The 16267-nt window shown below is 40.5% G+C and overlaps 1 protein-coding gene across 1 annotated transcript in view; it reads left to right on the plus strand.

The window, feature by feature from the left end:
* The window catches only part of LOC134618878 (XK-related protein 7-like), a 105581-nt gene extending 97077 nt beyond the window's left edge, over positions 1–8504 (plus strand). The window contains exons 3-4 of the mRNA XM_063464478.1: positions 190–409; positions 2972–8504. Of these exons, the coding sequence (XP_063320548.1) occupies positions 190–409; positions 2972–3785 (1034 nt within the window). The 3' untranslated portion in view covers positions 3786–8504. The remainder of the gene's footprint in view (positions 1–189; positions 410–2971) is intronic.
* Positions 8505–16267: the final 7763 nt, after the last annotated feature.

A 16267-nucleotide genomic window follows, 5' to 3' on the forward strand; every position in this document is an offset into this window, starting at 1 on the left:
AGTTTCTCTTTCCAAGGCCAAAATTGAAATGCCGCTTTTAGTGTTTTTTTCTCTTTTCTACCACTATGCAGGATGTAATCTCCCTGCTCGGGTAGCTTTATAATTCTATTTAACAATATCACTGGTGTTTCTTATTATGAGCTATTCAGTCAAGTTAATAACTATAGTCCTCTTATGTCCCCCGTCCAGGTCTATCTGCCTCGGCCTCCTTGGTCTCACTGGCCTGGATGATCGCCTCCTACCAGAAGGTCCTCCGTGACTCCCGCGACGACAAGCTGCCCATGTCCTACAAGGCCGTGATCGCCCAGATGCTGTGGCACTTCTTCACGATTGGGGCGAGGACTGTGGCCTTTGCTCTCTTCGCCTCCGTCTTCCAGCTCTACTTCGGCATATTCATCGTCAGCCACTGGTGCGCCATATGTGACCTGATGTTAAGAATCTGGGCCCCAAATGGGAAGAATTAGACATCTGCTGCATTTTTTTTGTTGTTATAGAGAGAAATCTATACTCTCTGTTCCAGTAATATTAGTCAAATTGCATTCCAACAGCAGGTAGACAAAAATCAAACTAAAGAAAGTCATGTAATACAATATATAAAGAGCAAGTTTGGTAAATATATTCCTTTTTTACATAAACCTTTTTAATCTGCTCATTCTTGCTTGTTAAATCACAGAAAACAGCTTCCTACACACTTTACAGGTTCTTCCCCCAAGCAGGGACATTTAGCAGGGGCTAATTTATAAAATACTTTCAGTGTTAATTGTAATTATTCATACAGCAGGTTTAGCAAATTGGTGCTGAAAGAATGTAGCCTTCTATAGGGAGAAGGTCAGTCTTAACGTTTTGTCTCGTGCCCAGCGATGATTTGCATTCGGGCACTTCTGTATGTGTTCGCGCTACTTTAAACGACTTAGATGTGATATTCTGTGCCCAGAGCATTCATTAAAATCTCTAGAAATGGATTGCCTGATATTATCGCTTTGTGTTTAGGGATGTACTTTGAGGCACAACTGAGAGATTTATGTTATCTGTCTTGTATTGCCCCTTTGTCTTAGTGTTCATTTGTGACTTCCTGTTCTCAAGGCAGCTATAATCAATATTTTTATATTACTGATATAAATCAAATGTGAAAACAATGGCACAATGTGAAAGGTGCTACTTGTGGTGAAGACCCTACAGAGCACTATCACCTGAATGTGCAACTCCCTCGGTTTTCGGGGCGTTGTAGCGAGCTGCATCACATTGTTTGGCTGCTCAGCTCACGACTTTACTGGTTCATTTTTACTGCTCTCATACTGTGATTGTTCTCACAGCTTTTTTCAGTAACAAAGCTTTAAATATCCTCTCTTCACATCCTGCTCAGCACCAAACAGCATGCAGTCAGAGTTTGCAATTAGCTGGTGTACACTGAGAAGCAGTCAGCTTTTGAAGAGACCTTTTATTTCCCTCAGATGTTTGTGAAGTGCGCAGATTTTATTTAATAGATGAACATAGCCTCTGTGATGTCAGACACTGGTTTGTGGACTATGGAGAAATCGCTCAAATGAAACAAAATAGTGCTCGGTAACAGCTGCAAGCTTGTCCAGAAAATCAGCTGTTGCAGGCTTAAATAAATCTGGCATGTTGTTCGCTCGCATCACTTGGATACAGTAATTTGCAATTCTAAGGCAAAGACAAAATTCTGTGGATTTCTGTTGAATTATGTCAACAGCTGAGTTAATTTCACTTCTATTGGCCTCACAAACAAAGTTTACAGTAAAAAACAGTCCAAAAATATCTCATTAGTATTTTGACAGCTCTGGTGATTTTGAGTCTTTCCAATACTGGTTCTATAAACAAAGTATATCCTGACAGTGATGTTAATTGAAGGTTAATTGGTCATTAGAATTACAAGTATTTGCCACTCGTAAACATGTAAACAGAGAAAACAGAGAAGCTCGCCAAAAAGGTTGCTAAGCCCTCAGCTATGCAGACCTAGAGACTAATCGGCAACCAGTTTGTGAGTGGTTGCTGGAGTTTGTTGGCAGTTGTGAAATTGGTTTCAAACAGGGTGCTTTACCTGTAGTTTGCATGGAGGACATCATCATGTCTGCAAACATTTGCCATTTACTCTCAGAACTGTTGTAAAACTTTGATGGAAAATAGAGACAGTAAATGTTCCTCTTGAAAGTAAAAGTTGTGCAACCAACATCAAAATCAGGAACTTTTATTTTGAAGGCGAACAGTCTCTGTTTCCAGTTTGTGGCACATTTTTCAGACACTACTGCATGGCGAGTAGTTCACAATTGTTTGCTGACCAGTTGGTGTTTACTGACAACAATGGCAACCTGCTAGTTTTCATGGCTTCACTATATATCTCTTGTGACCAGTGGTTGCCAGATGGTCTCTAGGGCTGTTTGACTGGGGCATTATCTGGAGAACACTGAATCTCATGCCAGTCTTCTAGATTCTTATGTTTTGTATGATTTCATAATTGGTACTGCTGGGGGAGCTAGAGGAAAAGTGTGAGGGATCACAAGCATCTTTAGCAATCTTCCAGTAGGAATTATGACTGTCTTCAATTTTAAAACTTGGGCAATGAAGACAAATAAACTGAAACTCAGTTCCTACAAAACTGACTGCAAATGTCAGTGTCTATAGGTTAAGAAATGTGTTGTGTTTGCAGATTCCTTATGTACATCTGTTATCTACAGTAGCTTATTAACACATAGGCTAGCATTAGCTTTCTAACAGCTGACTGTAGGGTCCTAAAATAATCTTTTGACATAGAAACATTTTATGCCACTTTGTTGGCGTTCTGAAGCATATTCTGGGCTAATCTATTTTCCTTTTCAAAGAGTGCAAAGTTATAAAAAACTATTACAACCTGATTGAAATTTTGCAAAATAATCTGTATATCATATCATATCTTATTATAAGGCCCATGCGCATTGTTGTTGAGACTAGCTGTATTGTTGTGTTGTCTTTTCAGGTGTGTCATGACCTTTTGGATTATCCAAGGTGAGACTGACTTCTGCATGTCCAAGTGGGAGGAGATCATCTACAACATGGTGGTGGGCATCATTTACATTTTCTGCTGGTTCAATGTCAAAGAGGGCCCCAGCCGTTTCCGTATGACTGTCTACTACTCTGTGACACTGGCTGAGAATGTGGCGCTGACTGCCGCCTGGTACACCTACCGTGACCCACAAACGGCCGATTCTTCTGCCCTGGTGGTTGTATGTCTGGTGGCCTGCAGCTTTGCCCTGGGAACCTTCTTCATGTTGGTGTACTACTGCTGGCTGCACCCAGATGGGCCTGTTCTAGGCTCACAGTGGGGAGGATGTGTTGACGAGGGCGTGGTAGGTTCAGGAGGGGTGGCGGGAGTGATTGATGCTTGCCTTACTCCATCACAAGGATCCCAAACGGATATAGTCATTACCAGTCCTCCAAGGACTCTGCCCAGGACTAAAGACACAGGGGAGCCAGTTCCCGGGGAGCGAGAAAGGGACAGGGAGAGGGACAGAGACAGTTGCCTGCCTGTCTTCCAGGTACGTCCCTCCCCATCCTCCTCTCCTGCACTCCTTCACAGGACCTCCTCGTCATCTCGTGCACATGAGGGACCCGTGATCCGGATCGACCTCCCGAGAAAGCGATACCCAGCATGGGATGCGCACTTTATCGATCGACGTCTGCGCAAGACCATTCTGCTTCTGGAGACCACATCAGGCATCAGCCCCCGGATACAGTACAGGAGCAGCATGATGGGCAGCAAAGAGGTATTGGAATATGAGACAACTGTTTAAGCCAACAGTGGCTTTTAAACTTATAAATGCAGTCTGGGACCAAGGCTCAGCCTGAGATCAGTTCTCATCCCAGGACTATCTACACCAAGAGAAGCATGAAAAGATGATGCTGTGTGTCGGGCAGCTCTTTGAGAGGTTGTCAAAACTTGATTGTAAAATGTGAAGCGCAATCTGGGACCAAAGCAGTCCGGGAGTAAGTAGCATGAATGAGCCATGGGAAGTCAGCGGAGTAATGCTGAACTGGGATAATCTTCGATTTTTTTTTTCTAAAAGTTTTGAGGGAAGGAATATATCCCTCATCCTGGGACCAAGGTGTGTTAGATTTTGTTTTATCCTGCACGGTCAGTACAAGAAGTAAAATAATTTGCAAGAAATTAAGTTGTGAAGTTTGAGATAATTGAGAAGCGGTCGGCTGCATGAACTTGAGCCTTTGACCCATGAAAGACAACAGAGACTTTCCGAGGAATGTTTAGGAAACTAGAAAATGCATGGGACATGCAATCAGTTTGGTTTGGTGTGGTTTGGTTTGGTAAAGTCGGCACTCAAATTGAAAAAAGTCATTTTCCAGTCCTTTGTCAGACATTTGGTAACAAAGATATCTTGCTTTGCATCCAAAAAATAGACATTTTTTTAACATCGCAATGACCAACTCATTGCGAACTTGTTATGTTTCATACTTCAAGAATCACAGTGACATCAAAGAACACATGCATATAAAGTCGTGCATTTCTTTTAGCAAGAATAAAACACAACAATTTTTGCTAATTTGTTTCCAATCATGACACCAAAAGGTTGCATGTCCCTCACAACCATCCGTCAGTCGTGTCCCACAAGAAACGTAATCATGTACGCTTGGCTCCGATCTCATGCGACCACGATGATGGAAATGTAGGCCTGACATCTACATGTGATATATTCACTCATCCATATGTGTTATGATAGCAGCCATAGCAAAAGTCTCCCTGTTTACATCCCAGCTGCGCTGTCAATGCCCGACACGAGAAAGGACTCGTCTTGAAAAAATAAATCAGGACTAAATGTGAGGATGTGAAAGTGGGCAACTTCTGCCATGGCTCCCACCATATGGCATGCTGTAACTCACCACAAACAGGCCTGTGATGTACAGTTGAATAAATACAGATGTCAGATATAAGCTGTTATAATAAGCTGTAGTTAGACGAATGACTTTTGAGTGAAAAAGCTTCATTTTCTTGTGAAATTCTAAATCTCATCCAAAGTTTTTCAGAAGTCGTAACATGTAGAATATGAAGGTTTCCACGAACAACATTTTTCAAAGAAAACAGTGAGAAATTACTCTGTACGGTATCAACACTGGTTTGCTGAATACATTTAACAGTGAATAACAGACATTTGCTCAAAGCAAACTGAATACGAACAATTAAAGATGCAAAGCACCTTCATGTTTTAGTAAGCTAGCTAGTCAGCATTAGGTGCTGTTTCTTCTCAGAAACAAGATGTTGGCAAGGGTCGAGTGAAAGGTGGCGCTGTTTACAAAATAAATCCACAATCAGGTCTTTGATTTAAAGATTTCTGAAGATTTGAATTCAGACTGATGTCTGCATAAGAATAAGAAGAATCTGATATCTGGAAGCAGATGCTTTTGTTTTCTGTTCGTAGTCAATTTGTAGTCCTGTTGGTCTTCTATTAAATTAGCACAGGGCCTTGGTTGCATACAGGTAAACAGTCTGTCCAGAGAGCAAATAAGGGATTGAATTTTGGCAAATGCAATCTCAAAACAATCAGTTCTAAAATTAATCTGCAATAGTAAACAAAGACTTCTGGACAGAGCAGGAAAACCTGGCTTAGATATCCATTAGCTGCTGCTCTGGATATCCTTATGCACCCCTGCCCCCAAAGGCTGATAGATTTGCAGTACGTTTGTTGAATAGAAAGGAAAAGCAGATTGGCAAAGAAATCCTCTCTGCACCTTTAAACTCTTGTTGCGATGACCTGCAGCAGGAAGGTACACCTTGAACATATCCAGCAGAGCTGATCAGTAAGCAGCTTCAGAGGTCGAAGTTTAAATGCTGCTGCTCCCAGGTGTGGATGAGTGTTACTATTAATTAGAAGCTGCTGGATGCTGAAAGAATCACGCAGGGTCAGCAACACCACCCAAAGGAAGAACAGTTAAAAAAATACTTGCATCAAAGCCAGCATTTGTCCTCTTGCATTTTACACAACAGCTTTCTCTCCGGCAGCCTCTCTTTGAAGTTCTTTTCAAAGACGTTCTTTCTCCTTTTACTTAAAAGCCTTTAGGGTTAGTCTGTGCATTTAAGGTGATCTGATCTTTATGGCCATCCCAGAAACACTTCAACCCTATGCTGTGGTTTTATTTTAAGCATAGCTGATGTAGAAAACATTACATTATGTGACCCAGATGCATCTTAAGAAGTATGTTGATGAAAGCGCTTTTCAAAATGCATTTAGTGTAACATGCAGTGATGAAGACTAGCGGCTCATGATGCCAGTTTAACTGATTTATTAACCTTAGGACTTGGAATTGAAGATCTTTAAATAAAATAATAATACAATTTATGAAGTGATGCTAGATATTGACTGGCGATGGTACAAAACAAAACAAAACAAAACAAAACCAAGGCACTCTGTTTTCAAGTACAACAATGATTTATTCTACAAGATTTCTGGCAAAGTCAGACAATATGTGTTGACTTTAAGTCTTCATCAGAGTCTAACGAACACGTGATTCGTCAACTTCACACCAAATACAAGCCATAGTGTAAAATCCTCGGAAGAAATTAAACATAAACCCCATAGATGTCAAACCAGAGCAAGTGCACAAACAAGTCTTCAGGGGATCTACATTTATGGCTAACAGCCACAAGCACAAAAAACTACTTGTATGGCACAAATGTCACAGTAAAAATCACATTAAACAGCCACGAATTTGTGCCAACATTTAGACTGTAGTCCTTCAAAAAGTTCACCTGACAGATTATATTCGGAAAACATAACTTGTAATTAGATTACAAGTAGACGGGAGCAGTGAGCTTTTTACTTTTGGAGTTTCTTCCTGCTTCTGTATCCAGTGTGGCTTCAATTCAACTGTATGCCGATTGTACACAAGTTTATTGTAAGATCTTGAAGGGATAAGTGTGGGAAAAATTACAGTCTCTTGTGTACTTTAGGTCAGTTGGTAGAGCAAATCGCTACGAGCAGCTTATATACTTGCTTTTTAGCAATCATGGTTAATGATGTACTTTGTGGTTACATATCCTGTAGTAGACAAATAAGAGCCAAATCATCCCTGGCCAGTACCTGAATAACATCCTCTAGCACACCCAGTTTCTCTAAGCTTTTGCTGTGGTCTGTTTAATCTGCTGCTACTCGTACTTCACTACCACACAATGTTTGTTTGGATCTTGTGGATGTGCTGCGACTATAAGACTGTGTATAAAAAATGGATGGCTGTCGTCATCTTTGCCTTTTGCGCCACGGTACATCTGTCTTATGGGAAACTGGTCCAAGGACTTGGCGGTTCGCTTCGGTCGGCTGCTTTAGAATGAATGCAGACTTCCTTCTCCATCTTTCATATGCAGTCTATGGTTTTGCCAATTCCCCCGGAGCCCTTGAAGTCACATGTGCACGAGAGCCACCATAATATGCTAATGTGAAAGTGTCATACAACTAAACTTGAGGGGCTCTGCAAGCTCACCCCTAAAATTCCACTGCAAACAACCAGTCCTCGAAGGCGTCATAGGGATGTGTGTAGTAGCCAGTTTAAAGTATAGCAGTGCTCTGATGCTAACAAGGTTTGCAGGTATGCTAAAAAACTGTTACGTGTTTTTAACACCACAGCCGTTGGTGGTCCGAAAAATTCAGGAAAGCAAATGTTTAAAGAAAAAAAGAAAAAACAACAACAAAAAAAGTCTTGATAATTACAGTTTTCTTATCTGGACAGTTCTGTGTCCTACCTGAAGTTGTGGATGTTGGTACAATGGTGACAGTCATGGCGATGTTAATGGTGCTGAAAACAATGACTCTCTGTCACACGTGATCATGTCATGTCGAACATGATGTTAACGGCTAATGTACAGACGATACATACGTCAACCACCCAGTCACGGGGCTGAGGGGCGGGCTTTCGCGTTCTCCGATTGGGTAATGAACCAGTACTTTGTTGTTGAGGTAAAAATATCAGTTAATAGTGGTGCGCTGATTATATATAGACTTGAACAAAAAACATGTTTAAAAGTAAACAGTGAGTTAAAAAACTCAAATCATCTTTTATCAATTAATGCAAGTATTTATGTTTATTTATTTTTGTATTTGTTTTATATCTATTTATCTATTGTTTACTCACTTGGTGGCCATGTCTTTGGTATGACTCTTATATTGAGATGTAAAAACTGAAAATAGTTTTTCTTTTTTTTTCTTGTTTTTTTTTACTCATTCTCTATATCTGTATATATCAGAGTGATGCTATTCTAAGACGTGCGTGTATGAGTACGTGTGCTTTGGTTTGTATGTGTCGTATGTACAGTATGTCTGTAAGGATGTGCTCTTAGTTTTTTTTTTTTTTGATAATGCTGCTTAAACATCCTCTGAGTGAACGAGCAGAAAATAAACCAGTGGTGAAAATATCTATGACGATGTTAAAAAAGAACTCAACAAGCTGTGCTGATAACTGTAGATGGGAACAATACTGTAGTAAACATGGCTGAACGGCCAGCAAAATAAGCTCCCCATGTGTGCTTGTGTCTTCTTTTCTCGTCTCCCTTTACAGGTTACATCTATATTTGCTCAAAATATAATAAACTCAAGATTTTACATTGATCTGCAGCTCAGTGTACATTACCATGATAACTTCTGCTGCAGACCTAACCTGCTCAGGGCCAGATTATGTTCTAGAGCAGGTATGAAATCATCTACTGACCAATCACTTCTCTGGAAAATAGCGTCACTAGTTCTGGAGGACATCATCATTTTTCAGGAGGATGTGAAGTCTTCCCTCGATGAGCATCAGTGATAAATGTACAACGGTTCGATTGTTATGTAAGTCTTGATACACAGTGGACCTATATGTACTTTTTTGCTGTACTTATATCATATTTGCACATATAGACTCTGCATCTGTAATCGTACTACTCCTACTACTACAATGTTTGCTTTAAGAGTGTTGATTGAGAGAATAGAGAAGAGAGAGGTGGAGGTATGCTCTGGAGAGTGGAGGAACAAAAGCAAAACAGAATGACAGGGAGACAGGTGTAACTGTAAACCTGCAAGCAGTGGAGGTTTAAATACCTGAGGTCAACCATCCAAAGCAACAGATTGAAGAAGAGAGTGCAGGCTGGGTGGAGGGGGTGGAGATGAGTGTCAGGGGGGATTTGTAGTGAAAGGGCAGGTTTACAAGATGATAGTGAGGCCTAAGTATGGTTTAGAGATGGTGCATATACTGGATAAAGGATGCTGAATAGGAAGCTGCCAGGTAGGAGGAAAAGAGGAAGACCACAGAGAAGATTCATCGATGAAGGAGGACTGCAGAGGTGTGGTGTGACAGAGGATCTGCCATGGCAACCCATAAAGAGACGAGCCAAAAGAAAAAGAAGCTGACGATGACCACATTTGATTTAAAAAAAATATTTGTCCTTTAGACTTGTTCTCAGAGCATTAAACCACACAGGTGCTGCAGCTGAAAGAATGAGGCTAAAACTGTCTTCTGTCAAATCCTCTCATGTCTTAATGAGCTGTGATACTTACAAAGTCCATTAACAGTCAGTATTCTCACCTGCTTTCCTTTCTGCCTTTGAATAGGCCAGGCTTTACACGTGTGACTGACCAATGCAAAGGACACACACATTCATGCTTTGCTCTCACACAAACTCACAATCTGCTGCAACTGGGATGCGTTCAACCTGTGTTATATGTTTATAGCTTTACCTTTGTAAGATCAGCCGTTCTACTGAGACTTTCTCTGTTTCTCTGCCACTTTTACATGATTGAGAAACCCTAAGTTGACTTACTGTGTTTATAACTACCTGTGCTTGACTGCATAGACACATAAGAGCATTATATTTTATTTATTAGATTTAAACTGTGTTATATTTAGGGGCATGTGTGACTGATTGGTACACAAGATTGTGAACCTCAAAGTTATTTCTACATAAATTTGACTTAAAACCTCTTAAAATTCCAACACAATGTAAAGAACAGAGAGCAGAGAAGCCAGTCAAAGAATTGAAAGTAAAATATTTGATTATTTGTTTATTATAAACATTCTTACAGACACAATAAATGCTGCACCACATTTCCAAAGTCTTATTTCAAACCTATTTCCTTGTATTAAATAAGTTGCAAACAGAGCTCAGTCTTTAATCGTCTAACGAGGATTTTCCAGAGCGAGGCGGAGCTGAAAGCGAAGCTGGCGCTCCACCAACCTCATTCTCCCGAATGGTCCCGCCTTCTTTCTCTCATTTCCTCTCGGCTCTACTCCGTCTTTCCTCTCGAGGAGGAAAGACATACTTTGATCTCTCCATCTCTCTCGCATCGGCATCCCTACATCCCGAGGATTTGTTGTTTATTTGGTTGGCATCTCTGGAGGACCGGCGACCAAACTGTTTGTGTCTTTTTTATTTTCTTTGTTGTCTGTGTTTTCTTATCTTTTTCTTCTTTTTATTTACTTAGAAGAAAACATATTGTGTACATAGATGAGTATTCTTTCTACTTCTTATTCATTTGATCTCTTATTTCACCTTGTTTTCTCCTTTCCTTCTTTGCTGATTTCTGTCTAGTTTCTACTTCTCTGTTTTCAGTTTTCTATATGTCCATAATTTTTCTTTCTGTTTTTATTCATTTATTCCTTTTGATTTCTCTTCTTATGTTCTTCCAACCTCCTTTATTCACCCTATTAGTCATTTTTCTATACTGTTTTAACCCTTGTACCTTTCTCCTTCACCTCCTTCTATCTTTACTGATTTATTTCCTTCATTCTTTCTCTCTGCTTCTCTTCTTACCCTCTTTCTGTCAATGACCTTGTTTTTTATCTTGCCACCTTTCTCTTACAACTTAATTCACTGCTCCTTCCTGTTGGTCCTCATCTATCTGCCCACTCCCTTTACTTTCTTGCTCTTCAGCTACCCTCCCACCTTCCTCTTACTTTAAATTGTTGTCCTCTTTTATGTGACTCTCCACCATCATCCATTTCATCCTTCTCTCTTTCATCCTTTTTTCCTTCCTCTTCCTCCCGTCTCGTCCTTCGTGCAATTTTTGCCCCTTTTTTTCTTCTCTTCTTGCGTCAGACTTCATGTTTGTGAAGTGTTGGGTCTTGTAAGGATGCCGCTTCTTTGATTTCGCTTGCACACACATTCACACAGATGTACATGAACACATTTACGTGGATTGCACCCGATGCACAAACTCACACACACAAAGACACACAGTCTGAGATATACCATTGATGCAGTGCCAAAACATTTTAAGGTTTGAAGATTACAGCTGCATGATTGATGTGTGTGTGTGTGTGTGTGTGTGTGTGTGTGTGTGTGTGTGTGTGTGTGTGTGTGTGTGTGTGTGTGTGTGTGTGTGTGTGTGTGTGTGTGTGTGTCAAGAGGAGGTGAATCCATGCGGATGTGAGTTTTTATTTCACTCACAAATTTGTGAGGGCACACGAGGTAACTTTGTGTTTATTGCTCATATTGGACTGTTATTGTCAAATCCTTGAAACTGCTGCTTGATAAGGATGCTGAATCTACACTAAGCAGCATTTCATTAGTTACACTGTCCCACTTATTTGCCATGAGAACATCCTGGATTCTTCATGGCATGGATTTAACAAGGTGCTGTAGTCATTCTGCAGAGGATTTGTTCCATATTGACATGATCACATGAGAAATCCCATCCAAAATGCTCTATTGAATTAATATCTGGTGACTGTTTGGTGGAGGCCATTTGAGTCCAGTGAATGCACTGCCAAGTACAAGAAACTAGTCTGAGATGATCTGAGGTTTGAGACATTGTGTTACCTGCTAGAATCCTGCAGCCGTCCGATAGGCACAAAGAGATGGACATGATCAGCGACAATACTCAGATCGGCCGTAGTATTTAAACTAAACTGTTACTAAGGGGCCCAAAATATGTAAGAACAAAGCAAATAACAACAAAAAATCCCCACATCATTCCACCATGAGGGAGTTTATCCAGATTTTGACCTTAGTTTCTGAATGTTGGAATGGAAATCAAGACTCATAGAACAGACAAACTGTAGCCTCACGTTGCTGTTCTTAGCTGACAGGGCTGACATCTGGTGTGGTCTTCTGCTGCTGTATCCCATCTGTTTCAAGGTTCAACATGTGCCTCCAGCATGCTCTTTAGGGTACGTTGGTTGCAACAAGTAGTTGCAGACAACGTATCCCAAAGTAACTGAGTTACTGGTGCCTTCCTATCAGCTAGAAGCAGTCTGGCCATTTTCCTCTGATCTCTGGCATCAACAAGGGATTTTCATCCACAGATCTACTGCTCACTGGATGTTTTCCCATTTTTGGACCATTCTTTGTAAACTGTAGATATGGCTGTATGGGGAAATCGTAGTAAATCAGTAGTTTCTGCAATACTCAGATTGTCCTGTGTGGCACTAGCAGCCATTATTTGCAGTTCTGTTGTCAGCATTGAAGCCTACAGGTGTATATCTCCTTGAATATCAATGCTTCTGACTGTTTGATACTGGAAAAGAAAATTAAAACACAAAGAATCAAAGGCCAATAAATGAAACCAACTTCGAAGTGCCGAACATTGCTCTTCCTCTAATGGCTCCCAAAGGGCCACAAAGTTCATCCATCCTCTTATTTTGCTACCAAAGGAAAATAAGAGTTTTAGTCATTGTTGTTCTAGCTAATTTTAAAATGCTAATTTCAGATGATATTATGAAACCTTATTACATTTGAAAGTTATGTGACCTCTAGCAGCCACGTGAATAAGCTCATGCAAAATTTATATCACCTGCAGATCGAGCCAAATGTAGAGCAACCTAGAAAATGTGAAATTAATGTGTGTAAATTTTGCAAGTGGAGTTATTTTTAAAAAGATATTTTCCCTTCGCCTGACTAAGTAGCTATTTTGCCTGAACCCATAGTATTATTGGCTTAACATTTCTCGCTTACCCTGAGAGGCAATGTCGCCCTTTTAAGCACAACAAAGTCCACACTTGGAGGCTGAAACGGTGGTAACGGAGAAAGTCACAGACTTTACAGCCAGAAGACCACAGTTCATGTCCTGTTATTTGCAGCGTGAAGGTATTTGCTTCACTTTGCAAGCATTTGCTCTTTTACTTTGGTTTTCACTTGCTGGTAAAGTTCAGGCACCAAAACCTACCTGGTGAGTTTTAGGAAAGCTTTGTGGTTTGGTTTAAAAGACAAGGAGGAGTTTAAATTTCAGAGAGAAAGAGAGAGATCAGGACAAGAAAAAAAAAAAGAAACTCAAAAGATAAATGCCCCATCTTTGTCTCCCGTTACCTAGGTAACTGGACGATCGTTAAGCCCTCCAGTCACCATGGAGTAGTTACCCTGACAATAGCTGTGCGCACATGAGGTCTGTGTGTGTTTGTGTGTCCATTTCAGATCATACACTCAAGTAGTATTTACCATCAGCATGTGGCCGTGTGACACGCTTGCACGCATGTGTGCTTCTCTGTGTGTGTGTGTGTCCCTCTTTCTCAGAAAGGTCACAGGTTTGATGTTTCCTCTTCTGCCTCCATCAGTGTCCAGATTAGGACAATAAAGTCCCTCCCACCCTCCTTTGCTCCCCGTCCTCCTCAATCAGTTAGTCTTTGTCACAGTGCTGCCTCCTTCAGGCCAAATCTGCTCACTGCAACAAATTATTCTTTAATGTTTGGTTTCAAACTGTTCATCAGCTGGGCATCGGGAAGCCCAGCGATATCACAGCATGTGTTTTATTTTGTTTAAGGAAACCTTGTAAAATGAGTAACACGCCTGCTGTGTTTTCCATGTTACTATTCTTTTTATTTGGTCAAAAATGTATTTTTTTAAAGGAAAAATCTAACATCCTTATGATTTCTTCTAGCTTAACATTTTAATTTGTTATCAAAATCTCTATGGCTACGTTCACACTGCAGGTGAAAGCGCATCAAATCCGACTTTTTTGACCCTATGCGACCCATATCCGATCATGGTATGACAGTGTGAACGGCACAAATCCGATATTTTCAAATCGGATCTGGGTCACTTTCGTATGTGGTACTGAATCCGATACATATCTGATGTTTTAGAAAGCGACTGCTGTTTGAATGGTCATGTCGCATTAAATTCGTCTTTTACGTCACTGACACAAGACAGACGCCAATTATCAGCGCCGGAGAAGCGCCCGAGAAGACATCGCGAACGCTTCCTGGCCATCCAGTGTAGATGTTAGTGAAACTGTTGGGAAGACAACGTGAACATTTTATTTGTACTGTATAATCTGCAGATTCTGACAGAAATCTGCAACTATCCTTTGAAGCACCGCTCCTCTCTAAAAACAGCGATAAGGATAATTATTAGGTTATTTACATTATTATGTAAATAACAAAATAACTTAAAGCAAAAATTGGGAAACGTAAAGTCCGAAGTCTTTATATTAAGGGCCATCAGTCAAACAATATTGTTTGCTCTGGGTCTAAACAGAGCGCGTTGTGTGTTCACACTAGAGCGCGTTTGCTGTCGCATTTTATTTGTAGTGTGAACAAGCAGACAAAAAATCGGATTTGATCAAAAAATCGGAATTGAGCATTAAGACCTGCAGTGTGAACGTAGCCTATAATTGTAAGGGTGGAAAGGCCAAAACATCTTCCCTCCTTAAGTGTTTTGATCATCCATCCATTTTCTGCTGCTTGTCTGGGTTTGGGTTCTGGGGACAACAGTCTAAGCAAATATACCCAGAGTTCCCTCTCACCGCACAGGAAAGGATGGATAAAGCCATCAATATGTCAAAATAGAAATGTTTTTTCTATCTATCTATCTATCTATCTATCTATATCTATATATCTATATATCTATATATATATATATATATATATATATATATAGGTAACGGTGGTCCCCGTGGTAATCGGAGCACTAGGTGCGGTGACTCCCAAGCTAGGCGAGTGGCTCCAGCAGATCCCGGGAACAACATCGGAGATCTCTGTCCAGAAGAGCGCAGGCCTGGGAACAGCTGAGATACTGCGCAGGACCCTCAAGCTCCCAGGCCTCTGGTAGAGGACCCGAGCTTGAAGGATAAACCACCCGTAGGGGCGTGCTGGGTGTTTTTATATATATACATATAATAAGATGCTTATTGATCAAAAACAGGACTGTAGTATCTTTTCCAAAAGGCTGTTTTCTCCCAAATGAAAATTCTGTCATCATCAACACAAAAGACGCAGATGTGTTTTTGCTGGTAATTAAAGTCCTTCACCAGCAGCCTTACAGCGAAACACAAAGGAGTTGTGAAAGTTAACACTGAGTCATACTTAACACGATGACAACGAAAGACAGGACATGAATACTCACTCTTAAATCTAAACTACACCATCATAATAAACAGCTGGTAAAATGCTGAGAAGACAAAATGACCAAAGACTGTTGAAAAGCAACTTAACAACATAAAGCTGCATTTATTCTAATGTTAAAAAGTCGTCTTGATGCATTCTCAATCATCCAGGAAAGTAAATCTCAAAAAGTTGAATCTGTTCATCTGGACGTAGCGTTTTGTGGGAGAAACGTTTCGTCACTCATCCAAGTGACTTCTTCAGTCTCAGCTGACTGCAGGTTTCCCCAAATCTTATAAACAGTACATTTGCATAATGACTGAAACCAGCCCACTGAAGGAATAATGGGCTGGGAGGTCAGTTCCTTCATCACGATTATGCAAATTCTCATGACCATTGATCAACAACCTGAGGAACTGACCTCCCAGCCCATTATTCCTTCAGTGGGCTGGTTTCAGTCATTATGCAAATGTACTGTTTATAAGATTTGGGGAAACCTGCAGTCAGCTGAGACTGAAGAAGTCACTTGGATGAGTGACGAAACGTTTCTCCCACAAAACGCTACGTCCAGATGAACAGATTCAACTTTTGGAGAATGTCAAAAAGTGTTTTAGGAAAAAAGGGAAAGAGACAAAAAGACTTGGAAGACATACAGAAAATAGCATAAATTGTATAATTCAAGGAGAATCTCAAGTCTGTTATCCTGGGAAGAACACCCAAAGCCCCTAGTGACCAGAAGCTGTAACACTCATATTACAAAGGTACATCTCCTACTTTCTATATCAAGAGTGAACATTAAAAATCTATTTGCAGTTGTGTTCTGGATCAGAAGTAGAAAAGATTTTGAATGATTTAAATAGCTTTAATGATAAAGACTGACAAGAGTGCTATTGGTAGGTATCAGTTCAGTTCAATTTTATTTATACAGCGCAAAATCACAACAACAGTCGCCTCAAGGTGCTTTATACTGTAAGATAGATCCTAC

This window comes from Pelmatolapia mariae, linkage group LG20 (assembly GCF_036321145.2).
Source record: "Pelmatolapia mariae isolate MD_Pm_ZW linkage group LG20, Pm_UMD_F_2, whole genome shotgun sequence".
In the NCBI taxonomy this organism is placed as follows: domain Eukaryota; kingdom Metazoa; phylum Chordata; class Actinopteri; order Cichliformes; family Cichlidae; genus Pelmatolapia; species Pelmatolapia mariae.